At 39.1% G+C, this 24,393-nt stretch overlaps 1 protein-coding gene across 1 annotated transcript in view; it reads left to right on the top strand.

Annotated features, from left to right (window-relative positions):
* The window catches only part of ITGA9 (integrin subunit alpha 9), a 313,194-nt gene that overhangs the window by 92,455 nt on the left and 196,346 nt on the right, over window positions 1-24,393 (top strand). The window contains exons 14-15 of the mRNA XM_067470189.1: window positions 5,603-5,757; window positions 14,678-14,838. Of these exons, the coding sequence (XP_067326290.1) occupies window positions 5,603-5,757; window positions 14,678-14,838 (316 nt within the window). The remainder of the gene's footprint in view (window positions 1-5,602; window positions 5,758-14,677; window positions 14,839-24,393) is intronic.

Raw genomic sequence — 24,393 nt, 5'->3', positions numbered from 1 at the left:
ATGTCCCAGTTGTGGGACACTTCAGCCTCTGTTCAAAAATGGAGAGGCACCGAGCGCATCACATGAGTTAAACTACTTCTGACAGTCATGTATAAGCCCTCCATGGTTGAAAAGAGGCAGAAGTGTCCTGAAAGAAGGGAAGTCTAGCAATAAATCTCATCACAGTGAGTAATTTCCCCCTTGTAGTACACTTAAGCCTCTTTTCTAGCATGGAGAGGCATGGAGCTCATCACATGTTCCATGGTTGAAAAGAGGCTGAAGTGTCTTGAAAGGAGGGAACTCTAAACATGGGTCAGCAATCGTGTTCAGAGCTCCTACTTCTTATCACATTTTACTTACATCTTTACAACTGAAAAACAGATGTGATGGAAACCATCAAAGTTTCCTGTCCTGTTTCATTGCTCAACCGCCAGCAGTCCCTTATATCCTATGGGGTTTTATGCACAACAATAGGATCCCATGGAAAGCAATGGTCTTAACCTGGATCACTGCCTCTTGTATCCTCTGGGGTTCGATGCAGATCAATAGGATCCCATAGAAAGCTGTGGTTTTAACCTGGATCGCTGTCTATTGTATCCTTTGCGGTTTGTGGCAGAACAATTTTTCCCATGGGAAGATGAGGTTTTGAACTGGCGTCAGTCTCCATTAATCTAAGGGGCTTTGGGCAGAGCAAGAGATCTTTTGATTTTTGGATACTGTTGTTTCTTCTGATTAAAAACAAAAAAGCAATACTGAGCTTGTGATGAATGTAAGATGAATGTATTGCCAGCTCTCACATTTCCAAGTGTGTGTGAGTGTGGTAGGGAGGCAGAATGTGAAATGGGACTTCTGACAATATAAAAGGGGTGATTCTCTGCACTAAAAGGATGGTCATCAATGCTTTCCCCTTTCAATGTGATGAGGTTGTAATATAAGATAAGCTACTCATCTGCTTGGCTCTACTTTATTTTTAAGAATGAATCATGCAGAAGGTCATGCATTTCCTATTTTAGCTTTATAGGAGTGGAACAAATATGCTTGGATGATATAGTACGCTTGGTGTAGAATATAAAGCATAGAAATGGATTTGAATAAAATGAACGCCAATTTCAAACACCAGTTCCTGCTCCTTTTACTTAAACAGAATCTTTGAGGGAAAACAAGAAGTTATGACTCAATTAATTTCCAGTGCACAATTGTGTCTTTAATTCCACGGCCTGTCTACAAATATCCTGTAGTTCTCCTATCATATGGTGACGCAAACAGATTAATTGCTGTCAGGCCATGTGATTGACCATGTCTTCAACTTAGTTTCTCCACAATAAGCCAGGCCCTAGCTTGCAGAGTTGTAAAGCTTTCATTCATAATATGTGAGAGCAGGGAAAACAAATAATACTCTTCTAGGAATGAATGCGTTTTAGTGGTTATCTCTCTTCTAGAAGTCAATGTTGTTATGCCTGTATTACCTTTCAGTCTGATCGAAATATTACCAGGCTGTGATCATGACACCAAGAATTAACTGTGCATGCCCGTTGTGTAATTTGCCTTTTGCATCTTGCAAGTACATAGAGGTTATCCACCAGGAAAAGCAGCTTAGACTTGTTTCCTTCCTGAAATCCACTCTTCCTGAGACAAGGCATTGGCTTGCCCTTTTGTTCTTTCAGCTTATAAGTCTTTATTCTTGCTTAGGTAGTAGTTGCGTCTAAGGACTTAATCCCATTTGTTGAAAACAGGTGGAAACGTCTTCTTAAAATTGCATTTTGTCCCATTGAGTTGAAAAACCAAATCATATCATTTCTCAAAACCCATCACACACCCTTATCTTAGAGCCTTTCTCCCGAAACCATCTGTTTTCTGAGCTATCACACAAGTGAGTATAGTCCCTGCCCACTTCTACTTTTTTTATAGAACAGGTATAAAGTACATTTTTATGAAGAAAAAAACCCCCAAAATATAATTATCAGTATTGAAATCATTACTTTTGGAAACAATGTGATCTGAACACTTATAATTGTTTGTTCAAATTTAAGGCAGAATTATGATGTTCCAGGGCTTCCTAGTGACTACTACTTAGGTAAAATAAAAAGGAAATTGGAACTTTAAAAGGCAGCAAAAAAGCAATTTCCAAACCAAGAATACAGTGAAGAAGAAAATAAGCTAAGGCAAAGTAGAAATCTCTAGAAATTGTACTGTTTCTGCTGAATAAATTAATTTTAAAAAATTGTGCAAGGATCATGCAGCAGGATTTTGGAAGATTAGTGGGGCATCAGTGCTCTGTAGGACACTGCCTATAGGAATGCCCATTCTCACACATCACCAAACAATCTAACATGGGAAATTCTGACAGATCCCATTCCATGTGTAAACAAGTGCCTTCTCCTGTTTCACGAGTTAAGAAGATCATTTCTCCCTATCTCCCATTCCTCCCATTTCTAAACACTTATAAAATAGTTCACTGACAAAACAATATGGACAACAGGTGGAAGTCTGGTTGCATCGTATGATGGACTTTGTAGTACTTCTTTTGTGAACTGTTTTAGAAGTGTTTAGGAATGAAGTGGGATGGGATTACATGTGATGAAGTCCTTAGTCTTCTAAGGAGTGGGTGGCTCTGCAGGAAGTCAGCAGGAAGAGAACTCCATCATTTTATGTACACTTCTTAAAATGACAACAGTGAACATGTTGGCTTCAGTCAGCTCAGGTTATGGGTGGTCTTTTTGAAAACAGACAATAGGCTATCTGGCTCAGCACTACCAATTCTGACTCACTGTAACTCTCTAGTGCACTGGTTCTCAACCTGTGGGTCCCCAGGTGTTTTGGCCTACAATTCCCAGAAATCCCACCCAGTTTACCAGCTGTTAGGATTTCTGGGAGTTGAAGGCCAAAACATCTGGGGACCCACAGGTTGAAAACCACTGCTCTAGTGTTTTAAGGCAAGATTCTTTCCTGGCTTTGTCTGGTGGTTTGTAGCATTGCTTGGTGGTCCTCCATCCAAGTACTAACTGGGTTCAGCTAGCATCTGAAATCAGATGAGATAGGGTATTCTCAGGATGTAGTTGTGGCCTTCAATAATCTTTTCTGAAGGATGTATTAGAAGTTCTTACACAATTAGTTTCTTGTATGAATAGGCATCGCTGATGAATCAGCAACTTCATATCAGCTTGCATTGTCTTAAACATAATGGTTTTGTAAAGTGAGCCAGTTTTACAAATCTTTCAAGTTGTGTTGTTCTGGGAATGAAATGAAAAGGAAGGGCACATTGACTGGGAGACTAATAGCTATTGAAAGTTTGAACTTCTGCTTCTCGGGCATGACGTCAAGTTGGCAGATGGACACTTCAGGAAAAAAAATGGGAATGCTACACTTGTCCCCATTGATCAGTAGAAAGGGCAAGAACCACCATTTTTTTCTCTACTAACAGATCTAGCAAGGGATGCTAAATTGGCTTGAAATGCATATAGCTCACAGCTATGTTCTAGTTTCCCAGACCGTATCTTGCTTCTCGGTCCTTTCCCTTAACTCTAGTTCCCTTCACTTCTGTATCTTCTTTTATTTTTTGTTTTACTTTGTAAGCTTGATGACAGGGCGTCTTTTTGAAAGTGATTCAAATTGCTTTTTGGAAGACACACATGATCTGAAAATTAGCCAGCACTTGGCAAAGGCTTCTTGTTTTTTCAATGGTTCGGTTTTAAAGCTATTTTTAAAGACAAGTCTGGAAAATTTCAATTGGTTCTTGGTTATTTCTTTCATGTGTTTTTGTCGGATACTCTTGTGAGTTGAGAAGCAATAAATAAACCCCCACCAGCATGGTCACTAGAAATAGGACTCCAAAAAGAGCTCAAGAGCTGCAGTCCAGAAAGTAACTTTCCCAAATTCTGCAAGTAAGATAAAAATGCAGTAAGCAAATTAATTTAAAAAGTGGATCACAGAAATAGTTTGGGACCTTCCTTTGCTTTCTTTTTAAAAAAATAATGGCTGTTTTGCAATTCTACCCTGACTTGACACTGAAAGAAATACAAATGTGTGTCCTTCAGGAAATGCTTTGACCTGTGGCAGATGTTCTGTCCATGCAGGTGATGAGTGAAGATTTGGGAGGATTGATTGTGAGTTTGAGGAAGGAAAGGAGGTGGCTATAGGAGGTGGTTGCCAGTCACTGGGACTCAGGAAGAGGTGATGGTTTTCTGGGAAGCAGGGGCAGAAAGGAAAATCCCAGAGGCAGAGTCAAAGAGAGGCTGGATGTGTATTTCCCTGATTCAACTGAAAAATCATTTGCAGATTGCATGTGCCCGGACCCTCTTTTGTTTCATGATAGAAAACAATGCTGAAATATTACGTTTGTCTGTGCCATAATATCCCAAACTGCTTTTTTTTTTTTTAAAAAAAGGTTCCATCATTTCCATGAATGAGGAGGGCAAAATAATGCTACTGCTCTGGATGTGATCACAGTTGCTTCAACCCATCCATAAATACATTATACATTAATTGCATTTAAGGTGGTACTGTGAATCAGAATGTCACACTGTACATTAGCAAGCAGTATATGTGTTACCAGTCATACAGGGAGCATACCATCCCCCTGTTGTGTCAGCTCCACTGGCTGCCGATCCAATTCCGAGCACAATTCAAAGTGCTGGTCTTATCCTATAAAACCCTATATGGCTCCGGTCCAGTGTACCTGTCCGAACGTATCTCCTTCTACTTCCCACCTCGGAGTTTAAGATCTTCTGGGAAGGCCCTGCTCTCGGCCCTGCCTCTGTCCCAAACATGTTTGATGGGGATGAGGGACAGGGCCTTCTCGGTTGTAGCCTCCTGCCTGTGGAATTCACTTCCTGGGGAAATTAGGTTATCATCATCCCTCCTTACCTTTAGAAAGAAGGTTAAAACGTGGATGTGGGACCAAGCCTTCGGCAATTAGGTTAAAGGACAATTGATAATGGATTTGAATAAGTTCAGTAGAGTACTCAATAGTATATGGCTAGATAAATAGCCACTAGACTGGTAATAGCTCAATGGACTGTAAGTATACTGTTTTAATTTTTATGTCTTAATGTTTATGCTTTTTAACTGTTATAATTGCTGTTTTGTATTTTATGATGCGACATTGAATTGTTGCCAATTGAAAGCCGCCCTGAGTCCCCCTAAGGGTTGAGAAGGGTGGGATACAATTTTTCGAAATAATAATAATAATAATAATAATAACCAGTAAATCATGTTACATGGAAACAATACATTATTCAAGGAAAGACTGAAAGACAATCAACAACAAAATAAGAAGTGAAGGAAAGTTTCTCCAAGCTACATCAGCAATTATAATCTTTGTGTGGAATCATTGTGTAGGATTCTTAGCACTTATAAATGTCTTATCAGTGTTTTAAGGTCTTTACATCCATCCATTATACCAGGCATTCTTATAACAGGCATATGAGTTAATTTTATAATATCCTGTATGGCAGGCACAGGGCTGAAATGATGAGAGGGAATATACCAAGGGCTACCTGGTGATTTCATGGCAGGTAGAAGTTAGGAACCAAGTATGTTTCATTTCTAGATAAGTTCCATGACCATTGTACCACATCAACTATTGTGGAAAGTATTACTTCCCTGCTTTTTGTTGTCATTTCAGGTCCAGGCCTGTCATCACTATGGATGTCACCATTTTCCTGCCTACATCTATTGACATCACAGCTCCGCAGTGTCATGATGGCTTGCAGCAAGTGAACTGCCTAAATGTTACAGCCTGCTTTAGTTTCAAAGGAAAACATGTCCCTGGGCTGATAGGTAAAGCATGATCCTGATTTCTAAAACAAATGCCTTTACAATTGTTGTTCTCAGAAGATTCTAGCTAAAACCTGGAAATCATAGACAAGGCTCTAGCCAACCAATAATTTGACAAACATCATGAGGCTTGATCAAGATCTTCTGTCTTTCTTATCCCATGATCTCATTTCCAAATGACTGAGACTCATAAGACTCATAATGCAGTGCCAGATAACTACAGTTCGGACTCCCATATACCATCACTTATCTGTGGGATTTTCTCCCCCTAATAATGAAATCAAGCTGATTGGTGTGCAGCCAAAGGATAGTCACTAAAGAACAGAAAGGAAGGTTTAAGCAGGCAGAAATATATTTGCAGAAGTCTATGTAGTAATCTATTTGCAAAAGTCAGTTTATTTAAATATCTAGATGAATAAAACCAACCACCGAATAGTCAAAATATGGGTGGCATTTAGACGTATTTAGATAATTGGTATCATACTTAGATGTTTATGCACAAACAGTTTCTCATTCATGTATTTTCAATTTATTACCCGTAGACTTATTTTTTTCCATTGGTTCATCTGTATTTATTTTTGTGGGCTTTTCACTCTGATTTTATACAGATGTGGGGGAGGGGAATCTCACTTGGAAACTGGGAGTGTAATAGTAGTAGAGGGCAGAGTGTCCTAATAGTAAGAATTGTTTGGCACCCTGAGCAAGAATAATCATCATAGGAAGCAGATTTCAAGTGCCACTTGTTACTCAGCAATATTTGAGTTGTCGCGTGCCTTCAAGTCACTTTGGCCCTAAAATGAACCAATCACAAGATTATTCTTGGCAATATTTGTTCAGAAAAGGAAGTTTCTTTGCCTCCCTCTGAGGCCCTTCCTGCATTTCCATAAAAAAATCCAGATTATCAGCCTTAAAGCAGTGTAGTAAGAGCCTGAGGCTAAGGGGAGTGCAACTTGTCCAAAGTCATGACTAAATGGGGATTCCAGAGTTGTAGCTGACACTCAAAGCACTACATCACACTGACTGTCTTAGTAATATAATGGTGTGATTTTAGTATTATTGCATCAAAATTAAGAGACACCATAATAGTACTTGCACTACCACACCACATCACAAAAGATTGTACGAGGGGTATTTTTTAAGTAAGGTCTGTTTGAACGTAAGTACACAACGAAAGTTTATTTCAAAAAAGTAAATTTATTTTCAGAAAGTACATACTTCACTTTATTTTTCGACATAGTTGCCAAGTTTGTTCAAACACTTATCATACCTCTGAACCAATTTTAAAATACCCTTTTCATAAAAACTTGCCGCCACCAAAAGCCACCAAATCATCTGTAATCAAAGAAGGACGACCGGAGCGGTCCTCATCATGGATGTTGTCACGGCCGTCTTTGAATTGTTGTACCCACTTACGCACTTTGCTTTCACTCATAACAGTATCACCGTACACTTCACAAATCTGTCGATGAATTTCTACAGCAGGCAGGTTCCTTGCTGACAAAAACCGTATCACTGAGCGAACCTCACATGCGGCAGGTGAGTTGATAGTATTAAACATTTTTAAAGCACAGAACAGAACCATACAGGTTAGCTACAGAGCGGAAACTGAGCACAGTTGTTCCCGAGGCATGCCGGTACACAACACACACGCTCGTTGCGGTATGCGCACGTACTACTAGTGTCTACAACAAACGGACCTTACTTTAAAAATACCCCTCGTATATACATTATGCCCACAACACTTCCAACACTTCCAATACAGTAGGCCAACTGTATTATTTTGGTACTACAGATGGATGGTGGTTTCACTTTAGGTCACATATTGAGCCCATAATAGACGTGAGATTGAACTTGAATTATTCCTGACTCAAAATTTAGTCTTTTTTGTCACTATCTGCATGAGGTATCAACTATCTCAAAGTCAAAGACAACCATGGGAAAACATTTGATTGGTTGGTTGTCCTCAAATAGCCTATGTTGCCAGAAGTCTTTCAAGGGGAATTTTTGCTTATGATGAAATTGTTTTTATTGAAAACTGAAGGAACAGAAGGGATATTTTGAAAGTAGATTGCTTCCTGCTCCTCCTTCATAAATCTCATAAATCCAAAAGCAATCTTGGAATAAGCTGATATATGGTGCTAGTTTAATGCTTCGAATGATGAATGTTTTCTTGAATTTCTTCATTTACAGCTGTTTATAAGTTACACATTGCTCTTTTAACTGTTCTGGCACAGATCGGTATAAACCGTTGGTTGACTTCTGTATGTGTATGATAATGTTGCTGCAACGATGTTGCCTGTTTTAATGGCTGTTTAGATCTTTGTTTAGTTCTTCAGCATATTTTTTGAGTCATGGCAGAAATTCCAGAAGCTTTATGGGGAACATGGCGAGGTCTAAAATCTTAAGGAGTCTTTTTATAGTGGAGATGAGTATATCTCAGAGAGTAGTCATGAGAACAATAGCATTCCGCTAAGCAAAGAGTGTGTCTCCTTGCTATCACAGAGAAAACAAAGTATGTGACTGCTTTTACAACTCCCATATCCATGAAGCAGATGAAATAGCTGTATTCATCCATTAGATGTAAGAATCAGAGTCGTGACCAAATTTAGTATAGAGAATTGAAGAGAACTCGTTTACATCTGTACCCCCTGAACTATTATGTAGATCAGAACTTGCTTTCATGCTTGCAGGTCTATGAAGACAGCTCCTGTGATCTGTTGCCTTTCAAAGCCATCTTCTGTGTGCTGAGTCAGGTTCAGCACTTGCAATGTGCAGCTTTTGCCTTTCCTGAAGCCAGCTTGCTGTAGAATCAGACATGGGTCTATTTTTTCCATAATTTTATGCAAAATAAGTCTCTCCAGAACTTTGTAGAGGTGGCACAACAGGGAGATTGGTCTGTAGCTTTTTGGGAATGTTTTCTATATAACCCAGGCTGTCAAGCTAGATTTAAACATCTTTCTTTAGAAAAAAACTGAATGGTGTGTTTTAGTGAACAGCCAGGAAACTGAAGGCACAATGTTAATCCCAAAACTATGAAACTCAACCCAAAGAGTTTGATCTGCTGTCTTAGAAAAGAAGTGATTGCCTTTGATATACTATAATGGGTATATACACACACACACACACACACACACACACACATACATATACATACACACACACACACACTCTTCCCTCTGCAATTCTGTGATGCATGCATATACTGATGCAGCTATATGTCAGTTTATATAGTACATAATACAATGAATTTACCATTCACAAGAGCATTCCAATGATGTGAGCAGTGCAATATGTAATGAAACCACTCTGCAGGATGGTTCCCATTTGCCAAAAAAAGGATGAAAAGATAAAAGCAACTGTGCTGATTCTTATAAATGAACTGTAATTAGTTTCATCTCCACCAGGAACTCATCTTTGCTTGGCATTACAATAGAAATGAAAGTTTACTGCTGCTGAGAAAGTCCATCACTTTCCCTGTTACCTATTGTTAAGGATTGCAACTATTTTTTTAATTCTTGTGTATTATGTATACGTTGACAGCAAGGTTACAAGCTTGATAGATACAGGGAATGCTGCGGATGTAGCATATCTTGATTTCAATAAGGCCTTTAACAGAGTCCCCCATGACCTTCTGGCAAGCAAACTAGTCAAATGTGGGCTAGGCAATGCTACTGTTAGGTGGATCTGCAATTGGTTAGGTGACTGAACCCAAAGAGTGCTCACCAATGGTTCCACCATCCTGGAAAGGACTAGTGGAGTGCCACAGGATTCAGTCCTGGGCCCAGTACAATTCAACATCTTTATTAATGACTTGGATGAAGGTTTAGAGAACATGCATATCAAATTTGCAGATGACACAAAATTAGAAGGAATAGCTAATATTTCAGAGGACAGGATCAGAATTCAAAGTGACCTTAACAGATTAGAGAGCTGGGCCAAAACTAACAAAATGAATTTCAACAAGGACAAATGTAAGATACTACACTAAGGCATAAAAAATAAAATGCAAAGATAAAAAATGTTTGATGCCTAGCTCGACAACAGTCCATGTGAAAAAAATCTTCATAGATAAAAAGTTGAACACGAGCCTACAGTGTGATGCAGCAGCTAAAAAAGCCAGTGGGATTTTGGGCTGCATCAAAAGGAGTATAGTGTCTACATCGAGGGAAGTCATGATGCCTTTGCAATTTGCTTTGGTTTGATCTCACCTGGAATACTGTGTCCAGTTCCGAGCACTACAGTTTAAAAGAGATATTGACAAGCTGAAAGGTGTCCAGAGAAGGGCAACTAAAATGATCAAAGGTCTGGAGACCATGCCCTTTGAGGAGCATTTTAAAGAACTGGGTATGTTTAGCCTGCAGAAGAGAAGGTTGAGAGTAGACATGATAACCATGTATAAATATGTGAAAGGGTGTCATAAGGAAGAGGGAGGAGACCTTGAAACTAGGACTCAAAGACATGGGTTCAAATTACAGGAGATTCCACTTATAAATGATAAGTTGACATGTAATTTAAAAGTTAAAAGAGGAATATAGAAAAAAAATGATTTTGATGAAGTTTGGGGAAAACTCATTGGAAAAGGATTAAAAAAGAAGGATTGTACTTTCCAGCATGGCAGAGACTTGGACTAGATAGCCCATGTGGTCTCTTCCAACTCTATTATTCTATGATTCTAAGCTTATGGGAGTAACCCTACTAATTGAAAAGTTCTGGCGTGTCAATTCTAATTGCCCTGGCACTGGTGCAGGATAATGTCAGAATTATCTCTAAACAGGAAAGTGAAGTGGCACTGGCATGAAATGCTTCTATGGTGTTATTACGTATGTGAGAAGGCTGGTTACATGAGTAATTTGTACTGTTTGGCTGCCTTGGTCTCTTTCTCTGTAACATACTGGAAAAGAGCTAATTTATTGCCCAGACTCAATTTTACATGTATCCCTCAGAGAGAAACATATAAGGGATGATCTGAGTCAGCTGCAAACTACCATTCTCATGACACTTGCAGTTTTTTTAAAATAACATTATGCCTAGTATTCCAGTTTTCCACTTCTGATATCATCGTTGTGGCTGCCAAAGAGAAAAGCAGAGAAAGATGTGAAGTATACCATGCAAGAGATTCTAAAATGTCATCTGTTGCTTAGACCCTGGGTAGATATGTGTTGCTTATGTACCTCTTTTTTCCCCTGAGACTTGAAAGGGCTTGATGGAGAGGCCTCTGAATTACATCATGAGGTGGCTGACAATTCTCTGAGCCACTCTGTGTACAGAGACTTGCCTGACAGATTGGTGTGTGTTGTGTTTGCTCAGTTACTTTTCATTATGGAGAGAAAATTGCCCTATCTTTGTGGTGAACCACAGAACATGTTGATGGTTCACCACATGATGACAGCTACCCTGTGGAGTGATCTAAGCGACCTCTGCGAGGTGGACTACACTGCAGACTTGCACAGCTTTTTTGCCCACAAAGAGGAATGTGACACACTAGCCATGTGTTGTGGTTTGTCTTGCCAGGTACTTCACAAAACCCTCATTCATTCAACTCCAGGCACAGTGCAGAAAAGGGTGCCTTACTCAGCCCCTAGTACAGAGATGAGCAACCTGCAGTTCTCAGTCTAATTTCATTCATAGCTGAGACAAATTTTAAAAGTCTTCTTCAAGCAGGTTTTCTGTCCTCCAGTAAGACCACTCTTATCCCACTCTAACAACCAAATTAGAGAGAAAGATGGGAGGAGAGAGTGGGATGTGAGAAGAAAATGTGAGGAAGAGGGACAAGGTAGACAGAGAAGGATGGAAAATGTGTGAATTGGTTGGGAAAAGTGAAAAATATTGGAGAGAAAGGGCAGATGCTGTAGGTTCTGTTCCAGAGGAAGGAACTGGCAACCCCCCCCCCCAAAAAAAAAACACCTCAGAGTTTCAACAACCCATCCCTGTTTCTACCACAGTTGGCTCCTGCATTGTGTGAGTGTGTGCATCCATGCATTGAAGTCTCCCATGAATTTCACTGCATTTTCCTTGGCAAATGCGGTGAGGTGGCAGATAGGGAGATAAAGAATGGAAGGATCAAAAAGAAGAGACAGAATGGGAAAAGTCCTTGTCCCAACCTCAGCAGAGCCTTGTGTCCTCCAACAGATTGTTCACTGTGGAGCCTTCAACTGAAAAAATAAAGTTATCCACATTTACATTGGAATAGCATACATAGCTGAAGGGCTGACACCACATGGTGTGCATGCCACCCAACATAATATATGTACTGCCTTACCATGGTGTAAGATCCCTTGGGTCTGATTAGCACTAGACTTCACAGCCACTGTGCTTCCATTGTGATGTTTCCTATATTCACTCCTCTACATATATATGCCATGCTGAAAAGTATATCTCAGACTATACACACATCTACCATATTGACAGTGCTTAACCCCTCCAGTATTTTCTGCCTGTGAGGAATTTAAGTAAAATCTATTGATACAGACTCTAGAAGGTTGGAAAGAAAACCAACATTTTGTTTACTATGTCTCATAACATGATGGCGGTGGTGGAGATACTTACGGTATGCTTATAGCATACTCTGGTTGGGAAGAACAAACCTCTACTCGTTTTGCCTTCAAACATGGTTCATGTTTTAATCTGGCCTTTGGAGTAGCAAAGCATGCTGGGCTCTGAACTCACTTTTTAACAGCTAAAATCATGTGACACCATTCACAAGGAACTTCAGGGTGCTTCTACTGTTTATCCTTACAACAGCCTGGCGGGATACGGTGAATGGCAGTTGACAACTGATCCAGAATCTTCCACACTTCTTTTTCTCAAAACCTGGGATCAGATCCTGGGATATAGGGCTTATCTGAAAGGGCCCTTAGTCTTATGTGTTTCAGCAGAGCTAAATAATTGTTTCTTCCAATCTTAATCTCTTGTTAAGAGCTTTAGTTTACCATTTTCGTTTAGCCATATTACCATACACAGCTACTCCCCCTCAATGGTTTTTGTCCCCAGAGTATATTTCCCCACCTGTATGAAGGTCTATACTTATGACCCTGTTCCTTTATGAGTTTCTCCCCCACAAACAACTGGAAAATAGAGGGAGAAACCGTGGAGGCCGTGACAGACTTTGTATTTCTAGGTGCAAAGATTACTGCAGACGCAGACTATGGCCAGGAAATCAGAAGACGCTTACTTCTTGGGAGGAGAGCAATGTCCAATCTTGATAAAATAGTAAAGAGTAGAGACATCAGACTGGCAACAAATATCCGCCTAGTCAAAGCCATGGTATTCCCTGTAGTAACCTACGGATGTGAGAGCTGGACCTTAGGGAAGGCTGAGCGAAGGAAGATCGATGCTTTTGAGCTGTGGTGTTGGAGGAAAGTTCTGAGAGTGCCTTGGACTGCGAGAAGATCCAACCAGTCCATCCTCCAGGAAATAAAGCCCGACTGCTCACTGGAGGGAAAGATACTAGAGACAAAGTTGAAGTACTTTGGTCACATCATGAGGAGACAGGAAAGCCTAGAGAAGACAATTATGCTGGGGAAAGTGGAAGGCAAAAGGAAGAGGGGCCGACCAAGGGCAAGATGGATGGATGGCATCCTTGAAGTGACTGGACTGACCTTGAGGGAGCTGGGGGTGGTAACGGCCGACAGGGAGCTCTGGCGTGGGCTGGTCCATAAGGTCACGAAGAGTCGGAGACGACTGAACGAATGAACAACAACAACAACCCCCACAAACAATCTGCTCCATCCCTATCTCATCCTGATTTTAGTATTTTAGTTTTTTAGTATTTTACTATTCTATTTAGTATTTTAGTATTTTAGTATTATATTTAGTATTTTTAATATTTTAGTTTTTATTTTATTTTATTTTATTGTGTGTGATTTTGCTTTATCGTTTTTTTGAACTCATATGTTGTATGTATTTTACTGTGTTGTTATTGTGTTTTGGTTTTACTTTATTGTAATATGCCGTTGGGCTTGGCCTCATGTAAGCCGCCCGAGTCCCCATTGGGGAGATGGTGGCGGGGTATTAAATAAAGATTATTATTATTATTATTATTATTATTATTATTATTATTTAGTTTGGATTAATGTTCTAAGCTGTTAGCAATGAGACTCTGATTTTCCACTCTTTACAATAATGTTTCTATTGTAATAACATGTCTGGTAAAATATTTTATGTTTCAAGATGCCGTTTTTGATAACTTCAGGAAAGTCTGTGAAGTTTCTGGCTTATCTTGAAAGAATTTGCCTATACAAGCCCCATTAAGGTGCATGGAGGTGATGCAGTAGCAGTAATTTTACTTCCAAAATGTACTTGTTATTAGTAGTGTACTAGTAAACTTTGAACATAAAGTACTCATCATGATGATTCCTGTAAATGTGCTTCCAAGGAGAATCAGAAGTGGAAGCTCCTGTATTGATCTATTTTTATTATATACCATACTGTGTGAATGCATATGTGTATGTGTATTTTTATCTGCCTGTTATGTATGTGTGCTTTAATGTAGACAGGCAATGTTTTACAATAATATACTTTCCAAGAATATTAATATTGATCGAGTATTCTTTTTTAGCCATGTGTAGTCTAGAAAGTCATGTTGTCCCTGATATTAGAATTTCTTGCGGCAAGATAGAAATGAATTTGGTGAAATACTAACATGGAAATATAAATACTGCCTTTGAATATGTAAAGGGTTTGTTTGTTGTTTGCTCTCAGGGAGGAACTGATATACTGACAATCTGTAGTGCACTCAAGGGTCTCTTGATCTTCACAATAGCAGTGTGAGATAGATCAGGCTAAAAAACAGTGACTTGTGCATTTTGTGTCACTTTGGGGCCCAGAATCTGGATCTCCAAAATCTCAGTCCAGCACTTTAACCAGGCCGTTTTTACAGAGAATGTCCCACTTTTACATTCAATCTTCTTGTCTTGTCTTTTAGGATTGAACTATAACTTGACAGCAGATGTGACCAAGAAGGAAAGGAGCAATCCAATCAGGGTTTATTTTGTCTCTTCTGGAGAAGCAATGGGCCAAATCTCAGAGCAGCTGGAGCTGTCCTACATGCAAGAGAAATGCAAGCACTACCTAGCCTATGTGAAGGTAAATTCATTCTTTCTCTCTTTTCTTTGCTCTATTAGGTAGGTCTGTGTTGGATCCTCACATGCATTTAGCCCTTGTTCACTTTTCAGGTTCTTAAGAAGGAAATCCTAAGCACACATAGCCATAGATAAATTCTACTGAACTATTTTTAGTAGATATGGATAAAATTGCATTGTAAAAGGGCCGTTTTGTACAGAAAAGAAAATATCTTTTCTGTATGATGATTAAAAGTACTAGGAATGTCTCTGTAAGTAACATTCCCAGTTTACCACAAGGAAAGAGGTCTAGATCCCCATGCAAATGTTGAAGTAGATCTCTAAATTGTCTGTAAGAAGTTAGCAAAATTGGTGGAATATCTCATGAAAAAGACTTGTTGCCTTCCCATATCAGTAGATGTATCATGGTTCTGTTCTAACATTGATTATTCTTGCTAATTTCCTTGGTTACACATGTTGGTTTAAATTGATTTATCATTATTTGGTATGTTATGTGATGAAAATTCAGTAGATAAATGTAATAGTTAAGATTTCAAGAAAATGTTAATGGTCCCATTGTAAATGATCCAACAAAATGAGTTTGTTTCTTGGTTGTTGGAGAGAGTGAGTGAACAATCTATTCAGTGATTATCAGATTTCTTTATTCCAAAGTTTTGATTAGGAATCATGCAAATGTCATAGAAATCTTAATAAGGTTCTTTGGAGGTGCTTCTTGCGCTAGGTCTAAAGCAGTGGGTCTTAACTTGTGGGCCGCGGACTACCAGTGGGCCACGAGGATGAAATCTGGTCCACGATTCTCCTTCCTCTTTATTTATTTATTTATTTTATTTCCTCTCCTTTCGCACCACCTGCCACTCCTTCCCTGTTGCTGACCAGTACCGACCCCTTGGAATATACCACACCAGCTCTAGATTAGTAAATATGGTTTTTGTGGATAAGCGGATGGCAACTACTGGATGGCATATGTTCTGTATCAGAAACTAGAGCTGATGTGGTCTATCCAATTTTCTGAATCAGCATCCCAAATAACCAAACCAAATCTAAAGTTGACCAAAAACCGATTCGTAACCCTTTTGGTACTTGTGCTGCCACGCGCTGGGCCTATAGCAGTTGGCTTTTGAATAGGATGTGCTCTTTGTGCTCAGCGGGAAGCCGGGGTGCTCGGCTGAGAGGCCCTAAGGATTTTTCTATACAGAGTCTTTAGAAGCTTGAAAGGTTTAACAAAGTCCTTTATTATTGCTTAAGTCTTCAACAAACAATCAAATACTTCTTAGATCTTCAACAAATTAAACAAATGCTTCTTAACTTGTCTACAAAGGACAGGCACCTTGCTTGGAGAACTATTTCTTTCTTTAACAAGGAAAACCCTTTTTGACCCCTCCCTGGCAATCTGTTTTCTAAACTTTGCTGGTGTGGGCCCTACTCCCGGCTCCAAACTGCTTCTTGGGTCCCGAGTAGACCTACCAGTCAAGGCTTTGTAGACTTTCCAGCTGGAGTCCTTTTGGATTTTCTCCACGAATGGTGTGGATCTGTATCTTTAACCCCAACAAGGATTGTGCTGTAAAACTGTTTTCCTTAGAAGCTTTAGGGCTGTTCCCCCGGATGTTTTCCCCGGATGTTGTGGGAAACGAAGCTTCTCTACAGGTGGGGAAAGCTCACGTCCTGTAACTGGGTTTCCAAACTGTAAAACTGCCTGAAGTCTTTCTTTTCCCTCCCAGAGCCCTGGGGAAAGGGGCGGAACCAAAAAACATAATGATGATTGATGGGTCATTGGCCCTATAATTGCAAACCAAGGGAAGCCGCCTTATTGCAAAATGCATGGAACCTTGGAATACATGCAAACACTCAATAGAAAGAAAATGAAGTTGGAGCTCCTGGTACAGCTGTACCAGCGCAATACTAATGTTGGAGAATGATTCCTGGTCAAGTAGTCCCTGGTCAAGTGGTCCCTGGACAAAAATATATTGGGAACCACTGCTCTAAAGACTGTTCTTGTAGAAAATTTAAACATGCAGAGTGTTCTCGTTTGTTGCTATTGTTTTCCCTTGTTGTGTATCAATATGGTTTCACTGATCCACCTTATGTGGGGAGGAGAGAGGATGTTGATAGCACCAAATTTGTCAGCAGCAGAAGCATATGGAGCCAATATGTTCTCTATCGCCCATGTTCCCATCCTTGATTAAAACCATTCATGATGCATGTCAGCTCATGGAATTGACACTCAGCAGTCTGAACCAAGGTTCTTTACCTCCTGTTGCTGCTCTTGTTGTTTGTGATGATGATATCAATAAGGCATTTCCTTCTTAGAAAAACTGTAGGCAGCACTAGAGAGGATCTGCTCCTGAAAGCCATAATAGTGAATATTTTGCTTGGTTTGTCATTAATTTATTCCTTGATAACTAAACTATTTGGGTTTGTTATATTTCAGTGATAAAGCGATGCCTGTTGAAATAAATTGGGAATTGAAGTTGCGTAGATAGCAGAATGCAAAAGGGACACATTTCAATTTCATTTTGTTAATCCTTATGAAGTGGGTGAGGTGGGATGTGCTGTAGAGCATTACTCTGTAGAATGCTGCTCTCTTTTCCCCACTAGCGATAAAAATGACAAGAATGTTCATTTGCTTGCCTAAGGAAGGATGCAAAATGATGGGAATGATGAACCTGGATAGCTTGCTCCCCAGTGGGAGGAAGTGTTGTTGGCTGTTTAATGTCAGAAACATGAAAGAGCCTTGAAAATTCAAGAGGGTTAGACAAAGAGGTCAAGATCATTTAATACATATTGCTTGTTAAATAAAGCAGCAAGAGAAATAAAGTTTTTCTGCATATGTCCTTTACTTATTCTAATTGATCGGGAGTGGTTCTGTTTAACATGTCGTGAGATATTTTATTACCAATGTGTATGCATGTTCTTTTTGTTTTCCTTTGAGGAAATACATGCAATATGGATAGCTGCCTTAAAACTCATTTGTGCTCCTTTCTTTCTTTTAATGTTTGCTTTAATATATATTAAGAAATGTCCTCCTTCTTCCCTTTTCAATTGTAAAAAGTATGCATGTGGATCATGTGCAGCCAAAGAATAATGGATAAGATTATACAAATTGGCTCCTCAAGTCCAGAGAGGAATTCCAAGGGGCCATGTGGTGAGCTTCTGGTCGTGTGTTCAGATTTTTTCAGGTCTGCCTTTGGTTTAGTAGATTTACAAGCCCCATACTTTTGAGGCATGGTTTCCTGTTGTTGTTTACACTGAAGAGGAGCGGGTTAGAGAGCTATTCTATGTTCTGTGTTTGCATGGAAATGCTCCAGTGGGTTAAAATCAGTGATACTGGCCCGAAAAGCCCATGCTTAGGAGAAATGAGACCTCTTTTAAAACGAAAGAGTTGCCATAGTTAATCATAGTCATGATTCACTCATTCCACTAATTTTAGCCGGTCTGCTTTGAGCATGAAAAAATCTGAATTTAACCTTTTGAATTGGAAGTCTTTGCTAGTTGATACTGCTCTGATACATGGTGCTGGAGAGTTCCTTATGCAACTGTGTGTGTGTGTGTGTGTGTGTGTGTGTGTATATATGTACTCGAGTATAAGCCGACCCGAATATAAGCCGAGGCACCTAATTTTACCACAAAAAACTGAGAAAACAGATTGACTTGAATATAAACCAAGGGTGGGAAATGCAGCAGCTACTGGTAAATTGCAAAATATAAACAGATACCAATTAAATTACATTAATTGAGGAGTCAGTAGGTTATATATTTTTGAATATTTACAAAATGGTAATAAGATAAGACCGTCCAACTCTGATTAAATGATTATTTACCTTCTTCAATGTAAATGTGTTTACGTATCCTTTCAATAATAATAGAGTAACATAACAAATGTAATAATAACAATCATAAAAAGAGTAAAATAATGAATGTAGCAATAACAATTATACAGTAAAATAATAAATGTATAATAATAGAGTAAAATGATAAATGTAATAATAATAAATAGAATAAAATAATTAATGAAATAATAATAATAATAATAATAATAGAGTAAAATAATAAATAACCTTGACTCGAGTATAAGCCGAGGGGCACTTTTTCAGCCTAAAGAAGGGCTGAAAAACTAGGCTTATACTCGAGTATATACAGTATATATATAATTTACCAAATAAATACATAAACATGTATTTGAGTCCCCCCAGGGGTGAGAAAGGCAGTATATAAATACTGTAAATAAAATAATAAATAAGCAAAGAACTTAACTACAGCAGAGTCTTGCTTATCCGACCTTCTCTTATTTGACATTCTGTCTTATCTAATGCCCTCTTTTCCTCCAGCATTTCCCCTTCAATTAAAGGAGCGCTCTCCAACTCCCCAATAAGTGAAAAAGGCAAAAGGCGCTCCCCAATAAGTCAAAAAGGCAAGATGAAGAGGAGGAGGGAGGAAAGGAGGAAAAGAGGCAGAAGCATCCTCCCTCCTTCCCTCTGTGATTTCTACGCTCCTCTTTCACATCTGGGCACTTCCTGCTGGGCCACTCTAGCCCCGAGGTATTGCCTTGCTTTAACCCTTTGACTCTCTGTTGTTAGTATTCTAAGTGTCTAGTGCCATGGTCAGATGGATTATAGTAGGAGACTCCGTATTATCTGACATCATTTATCCAACGTTCTGCTGGCCCGTTTATATCAGATAAGTGAGACTCTGCTATATTTATCAATGACAAAGGAGGGTTGAGGAACACTACATTTTGCTAAGAAATGCTCTGTCATGTTTTTTTTTATTTCAACAATTATGTAATTGAAATGAAAATTCACAGTTTTGTAAGCTTCTGGCTAAAGCCAGATGTTTAAACAGAAAAAATGAACTGTATGAGAAATGTTGGGCGGTTTCAAAATACATGTTTCATTTCTTAAGTACACAGTGTGGACTGAACAGGATATTGTTAAATTAAATGGACCTTGTATGTATTACATTATAAGATACTATAATTTTTATATTACATTAATTATTTTCCTGAGATTTAATGGTGTTTTGCAATCGGCAAAAGGACTCCCCACCCACAAGACTTTTGTAATGTTTTTGGTGGTTGTTACCAATTCTGCTGTAATTCCACATCAGAAACCTTGATGAACATTTTCCATTTCCTGATGTTTTGATTATATGGGCATGCCACTTAGCATATTAAACAGGATACATGCCTTATCAATGTGTGTATATTTTTTAAAATAAGCAAATACGAAACATTGTTTGTAATTTTAGTAGAGGGGAACAAGAAATGAATTTTGGAAGGTGGGATTGAATTAAATTCCTTGAGAGGGAGGTGGGTTTTCATCTTCTTCTCTATGAACATTTCTATTTTTGTTCTTGCTGGTGGACACTTGGCAAAGAAATCTGGAATCAAGTATTGGAATCAAGCCTTTGGCCTGCACTAGCATTGAAACGTGAGTCTGCTCAGAATTCACAAATAAATGCACAACCCTCCTTTGAGAGTATTAATGGTCTTCTCTTGGCACTAAATATATTGCTTAGTTGATTCTCTAACTATGTTCTGTCCAGAAGAGCAGTCACATTAACTTAATATATGCAAAAGCAGCAGAGAGTCGGATCATTCCTTTCAGCTCCCAATTTTCTTGGGGCACATATTTTGTAGAATTAGATGTCTTCACACATAGTCATTTGTGTTTATTAGTTTGCAAGGTGCTGTAAGGTCAGTTATTACATCTGAATAAACAGCCTAGGAGTCAGGTGTGATCATCCCCTTCTAGGATCAATGCTTGGATTTAATTCTTGAAGTTCAAAGAGGCATGTTGGGTCATGCAAAGAGAGCAGAGAGAGAGAAAGGCATCTCTTTGTACTGAGGGCATGGTGTTTCACTGAGATACTCCAGTTCAATTGAAGACAGTGGAAACAATATCGTTTCATGTGTTCTTAGGTTCATCTGAGCACAGTGAAAATGTCCTGCTTATGAATGCACCCCTGCCCAAAATAAATATGCAGCTAACTATCCTCTCACCAGGGTATTGCCCTTCCGCATTCCTGCCTGCAAATGCCTAGGCTCTTTTGTTATTTTAAAGTGTTTAAAATCATTTCAGCAAACATTTTTCTAAGTTATTGCATTATTTTAAGTTGGCACCAATATCCCTTCGGCATCCAGATTGTCCAAGTCAGTAGCAAGATACAACAGCTGCTCCTTTCCTTCTCGAAAGTTCACCCCAGAGAGTTGACTTTCGAAGAATGTTGAGAATATTTTGAAAAGCAGTTGGCTCTTGTCCAGGAATTACATTGTTTCGCACACATGGCTCTCCCCACTTCCCTGTGTGGTCAGAAGTAACAGTTACAAGATTATTATTATTTTTTTAAGTGGGGGAACACACAGGATATATAACATGGTATCATTTTACCTGACAGCAAATTGAGCTTCATGATTTTAAGAACAGATGTGTCCCGTTGTCCCCGTCCTTTCTTTGTTATCCCTTGATTCTTGTTTTGTGTGTGCTTTTATATTTTTATAGAGTACTAGCCATACCCTGCCACACGTTGTTGTGTCCCAGTCTAGTGATCTGGAAAATAAAGTAATGAGAAAGTGTTGGTTTCTAATATATAATTTCTTTATGCTTGTGGGTAAACAATATTTCTTGTAGTTTCTTTGTCAGTGTTGATGTGGAGATTTTTTGCCTACTCTGGGATATATAATTGTCCTTCTTTAGGGGTCCCTTTCAAATCTATGATACTATATTTGTGTGTGTGTGAATCATATCTATCTATCTATCTATCTATCTATCTATCTATCTATATCTATGGCTGGATGGCTCTTTGTCAGGAGGGCTTTGATTACGTTTTCTTGCCCTGGTGAAGGGAGTTGAACTGGATGGCCTTAAGTATTTTCTGTTGGTCATCGAGGTTCTGTGTGGGAAGTTTGCCCCAATTCTTTCGTTCATGGGGTTCAGAATACTCTTTCATTGTAGGTGAACTATAAATCCTACAACTCCCAAATGTCAAGGTCTATTTTCCCCAAACGCCATCTGTGTTCATATTTGGGCATATTGCGTATTCGTGCCAAGTTTGGTCCAGATCAATCATTGTTTGAGTCCACAGTGCTCTCTAGATGTAGGTGAACTACAATTCCAAAATTCAAGGTCAATGCCCACCAAACCCTTTCAGTATTTTCTGGTAGTCATGGGAGTTCTGTGTGCCAAGTTTGGTTCAATTCCATCATTGGTGGAGTTCAGAATGCTCTTTGATTATAGGTGAACTATAAATCCCAGCAACTACAACTCCCAAATGTCAAAATCTTAATTTTTGAGTGATGGTCACTCCTTGTATAGTGAGACGTTTTGTTGCCAAATTTGGTGTGATTTCGTTCATTGGTTCTTTTGTTTTTAAGGTACTCATTATGCACAGAGCATTTTTGTATATATAGATGAACCTATGAGAAGAGATTGTCTTGTTTGTTACCAGTTTCATGTAAAGCACTCTTTTTGTCTGAAGAATGGGGTTCACATGGGCTAGATAAATTAAGTGGTATTTTATGTGGGGCACGGGCAAGTGCCTGGGCACAGGGCAAGCTTGTAAAGCAACACTGGATTTTCCTCTTTTCCTGCTTCCTTTGGCTCCTTCTACACTAGTGGTTCTCAACCTTCCTAATGCCGCAACCCCTTAATACAGTTCCTCATTATTTTCTACTTCATAACTGTAATTTTGCTACTGTTATGAATCGTAATGTAATTATCTGATATGTAGGATGTATTTTCATTCACTGGACCAAATTTGGCACAAATACCCGATATGCCCAAATTTGAATACTGGTGGGGTTGGAAGGATTGCTTTTGTCATTTTGGAGTTGTAGTTGCTGGGATTTATAGTTACCATACAATCAAAGAGCACTCTGAACACCAATGATAGAATTGGGTCAGACTTCCCACACAGAACCTCCATGACCAACAGAAAATAATGTTTTCTAATGGTCTTCAGTGACCCCTTTCCCCCAAAGGTCCTGACTCCCAGGTTGAGAAACACTGTCCTTATATCCCAGGATTTGATCCCAGGTTATCTGCTTTGAACTGTATTATATGAGCCTCCACTGCCAGATAATCTGGGCTAAGAAGATAATCTGGGTGCCCTTCCACACAGTTATATAACCCAGAATATCTCCTTTGAACTGGGTTATCTGAGTGCACACTTCCATATAACCCAGTTTCAAATCAGAAAATGTGGGATTTTATTCAGCTGCGTGGAAGGAGCCTTAGACTTGTTTCTCCTATAGCTCCCTTTTATTATTCAGATCCTGAGCAAGCTATTCAGATATATTACAGAGAATAATCTTAATATTCCTCCAGGAAATGTATTCTAGTCCCACAGAGGTGTCTTATGGTCACTAGATGACCATTACTGCTTACTAATAATCAGACATATTAATTGAAAAATTATATTTTTCCTGCTTGTACACACTATGGCAGCATTTCTCTTTCAGCACAGATACCACAGTGCACTGGAAGTTACCTCTTAGGAGGAATAGTTGAAAGAGCTTCATGTGTTTAGTCTGTAGGGGAAATGATTAAGGGGAGATATGAGAGCTGTCTTCAAAACTTTTAAACTAACATGCAAAAGATGAAGTCAATTTGTTCAGAATAGGACTTAGAAGTGAAACCTGCAAGAAAGCAAACTTTGCCCAAACACTAGGAGGAAACTTATGTAGAGTAAGAGCTTCAAGACTGTGAAAGAGGGACTACATTAGGAGGTGATGGTCTTTCCTATCCTGGTGGCATTTAAATAGTGACTGCATTATCGGTTCTGCCTTGTTTTGGACTTGTTGCCTTCCAAGATCCCTGTCCCATTCTATAATTCTCTAATTGTAAGAGAAAGGATAGTGATGAAATGAATTCAATTGAATACAAGGAAATGGAGCAGCGTAATGATTGTGGTTTCAGAAGCTGGGAACAAAGGAGCCTCTCTGTCTGTTAGTATTTGTGTGTCTGTGGCTTGACTCTTTATGTGTGTCTGTGGCTTGACTCTTTATGGTTCTGTGGCTTGGCTTTCACCACGAAAGATAAGCTAAACTAAAATATTGAAACATTTTTATAGAAACTAGGGGGGAAATTGGAATAGAAAATCCAATAATTATTTTGGGTTATTGTCCTCACTGACCATTCCTTTGCACTCCCAGGCTAATTTGGGTTTATAAAAATTGTACATAGGGCAGATTTCCCCCCCACAGTGAATCTCAATTATAAGGGGAAAAATACACTGTTTTGATGCTTCTCGTCCTTTAATGATCACAAGATTAGTATAGTGATAGTGATAAACTTCTCCTATGATCCCTGTGTTTATCAGAGATGACGTAGCAGAGCTTATGGCTATTTATCAGTTGTTTCTTGTTAGGGCTCGAAGGAAGGCCCTTCAGCTGAACGAAATCTTCAATTAAATAAGAGACAGCATTTCTGTTTTGTAGATGCTCTTATCTCTGTTGTTTGACAGGATGTCTTAAACAGCTCCACAGTGCCTTCAATATCAACCCCCATTGCTTCTGTATCTTGGGATTAGGATAGAGAACCACTCTCACTATACTAAACCGTAG

Source organism: Anolis sagrei, chromosome 6, assembly GCF_037176765.1.
Source record: "Anolis sagrei isolate rAnoSag1 chromosome 6, rAnoSag1.mat, whole genome shotgun sequence".
Lineage (NCBI taxonomy): Eukaryota > Metazoa > Chordata > Lepidosauria > Squamata > Dactyloidae > Anolis > Anolis sagrei.
The sequence above is the reverse complement of the archived record's forward strand: the minus strand, read 5'-3'. Positions and strand labels throughout refer to the sequence as shown.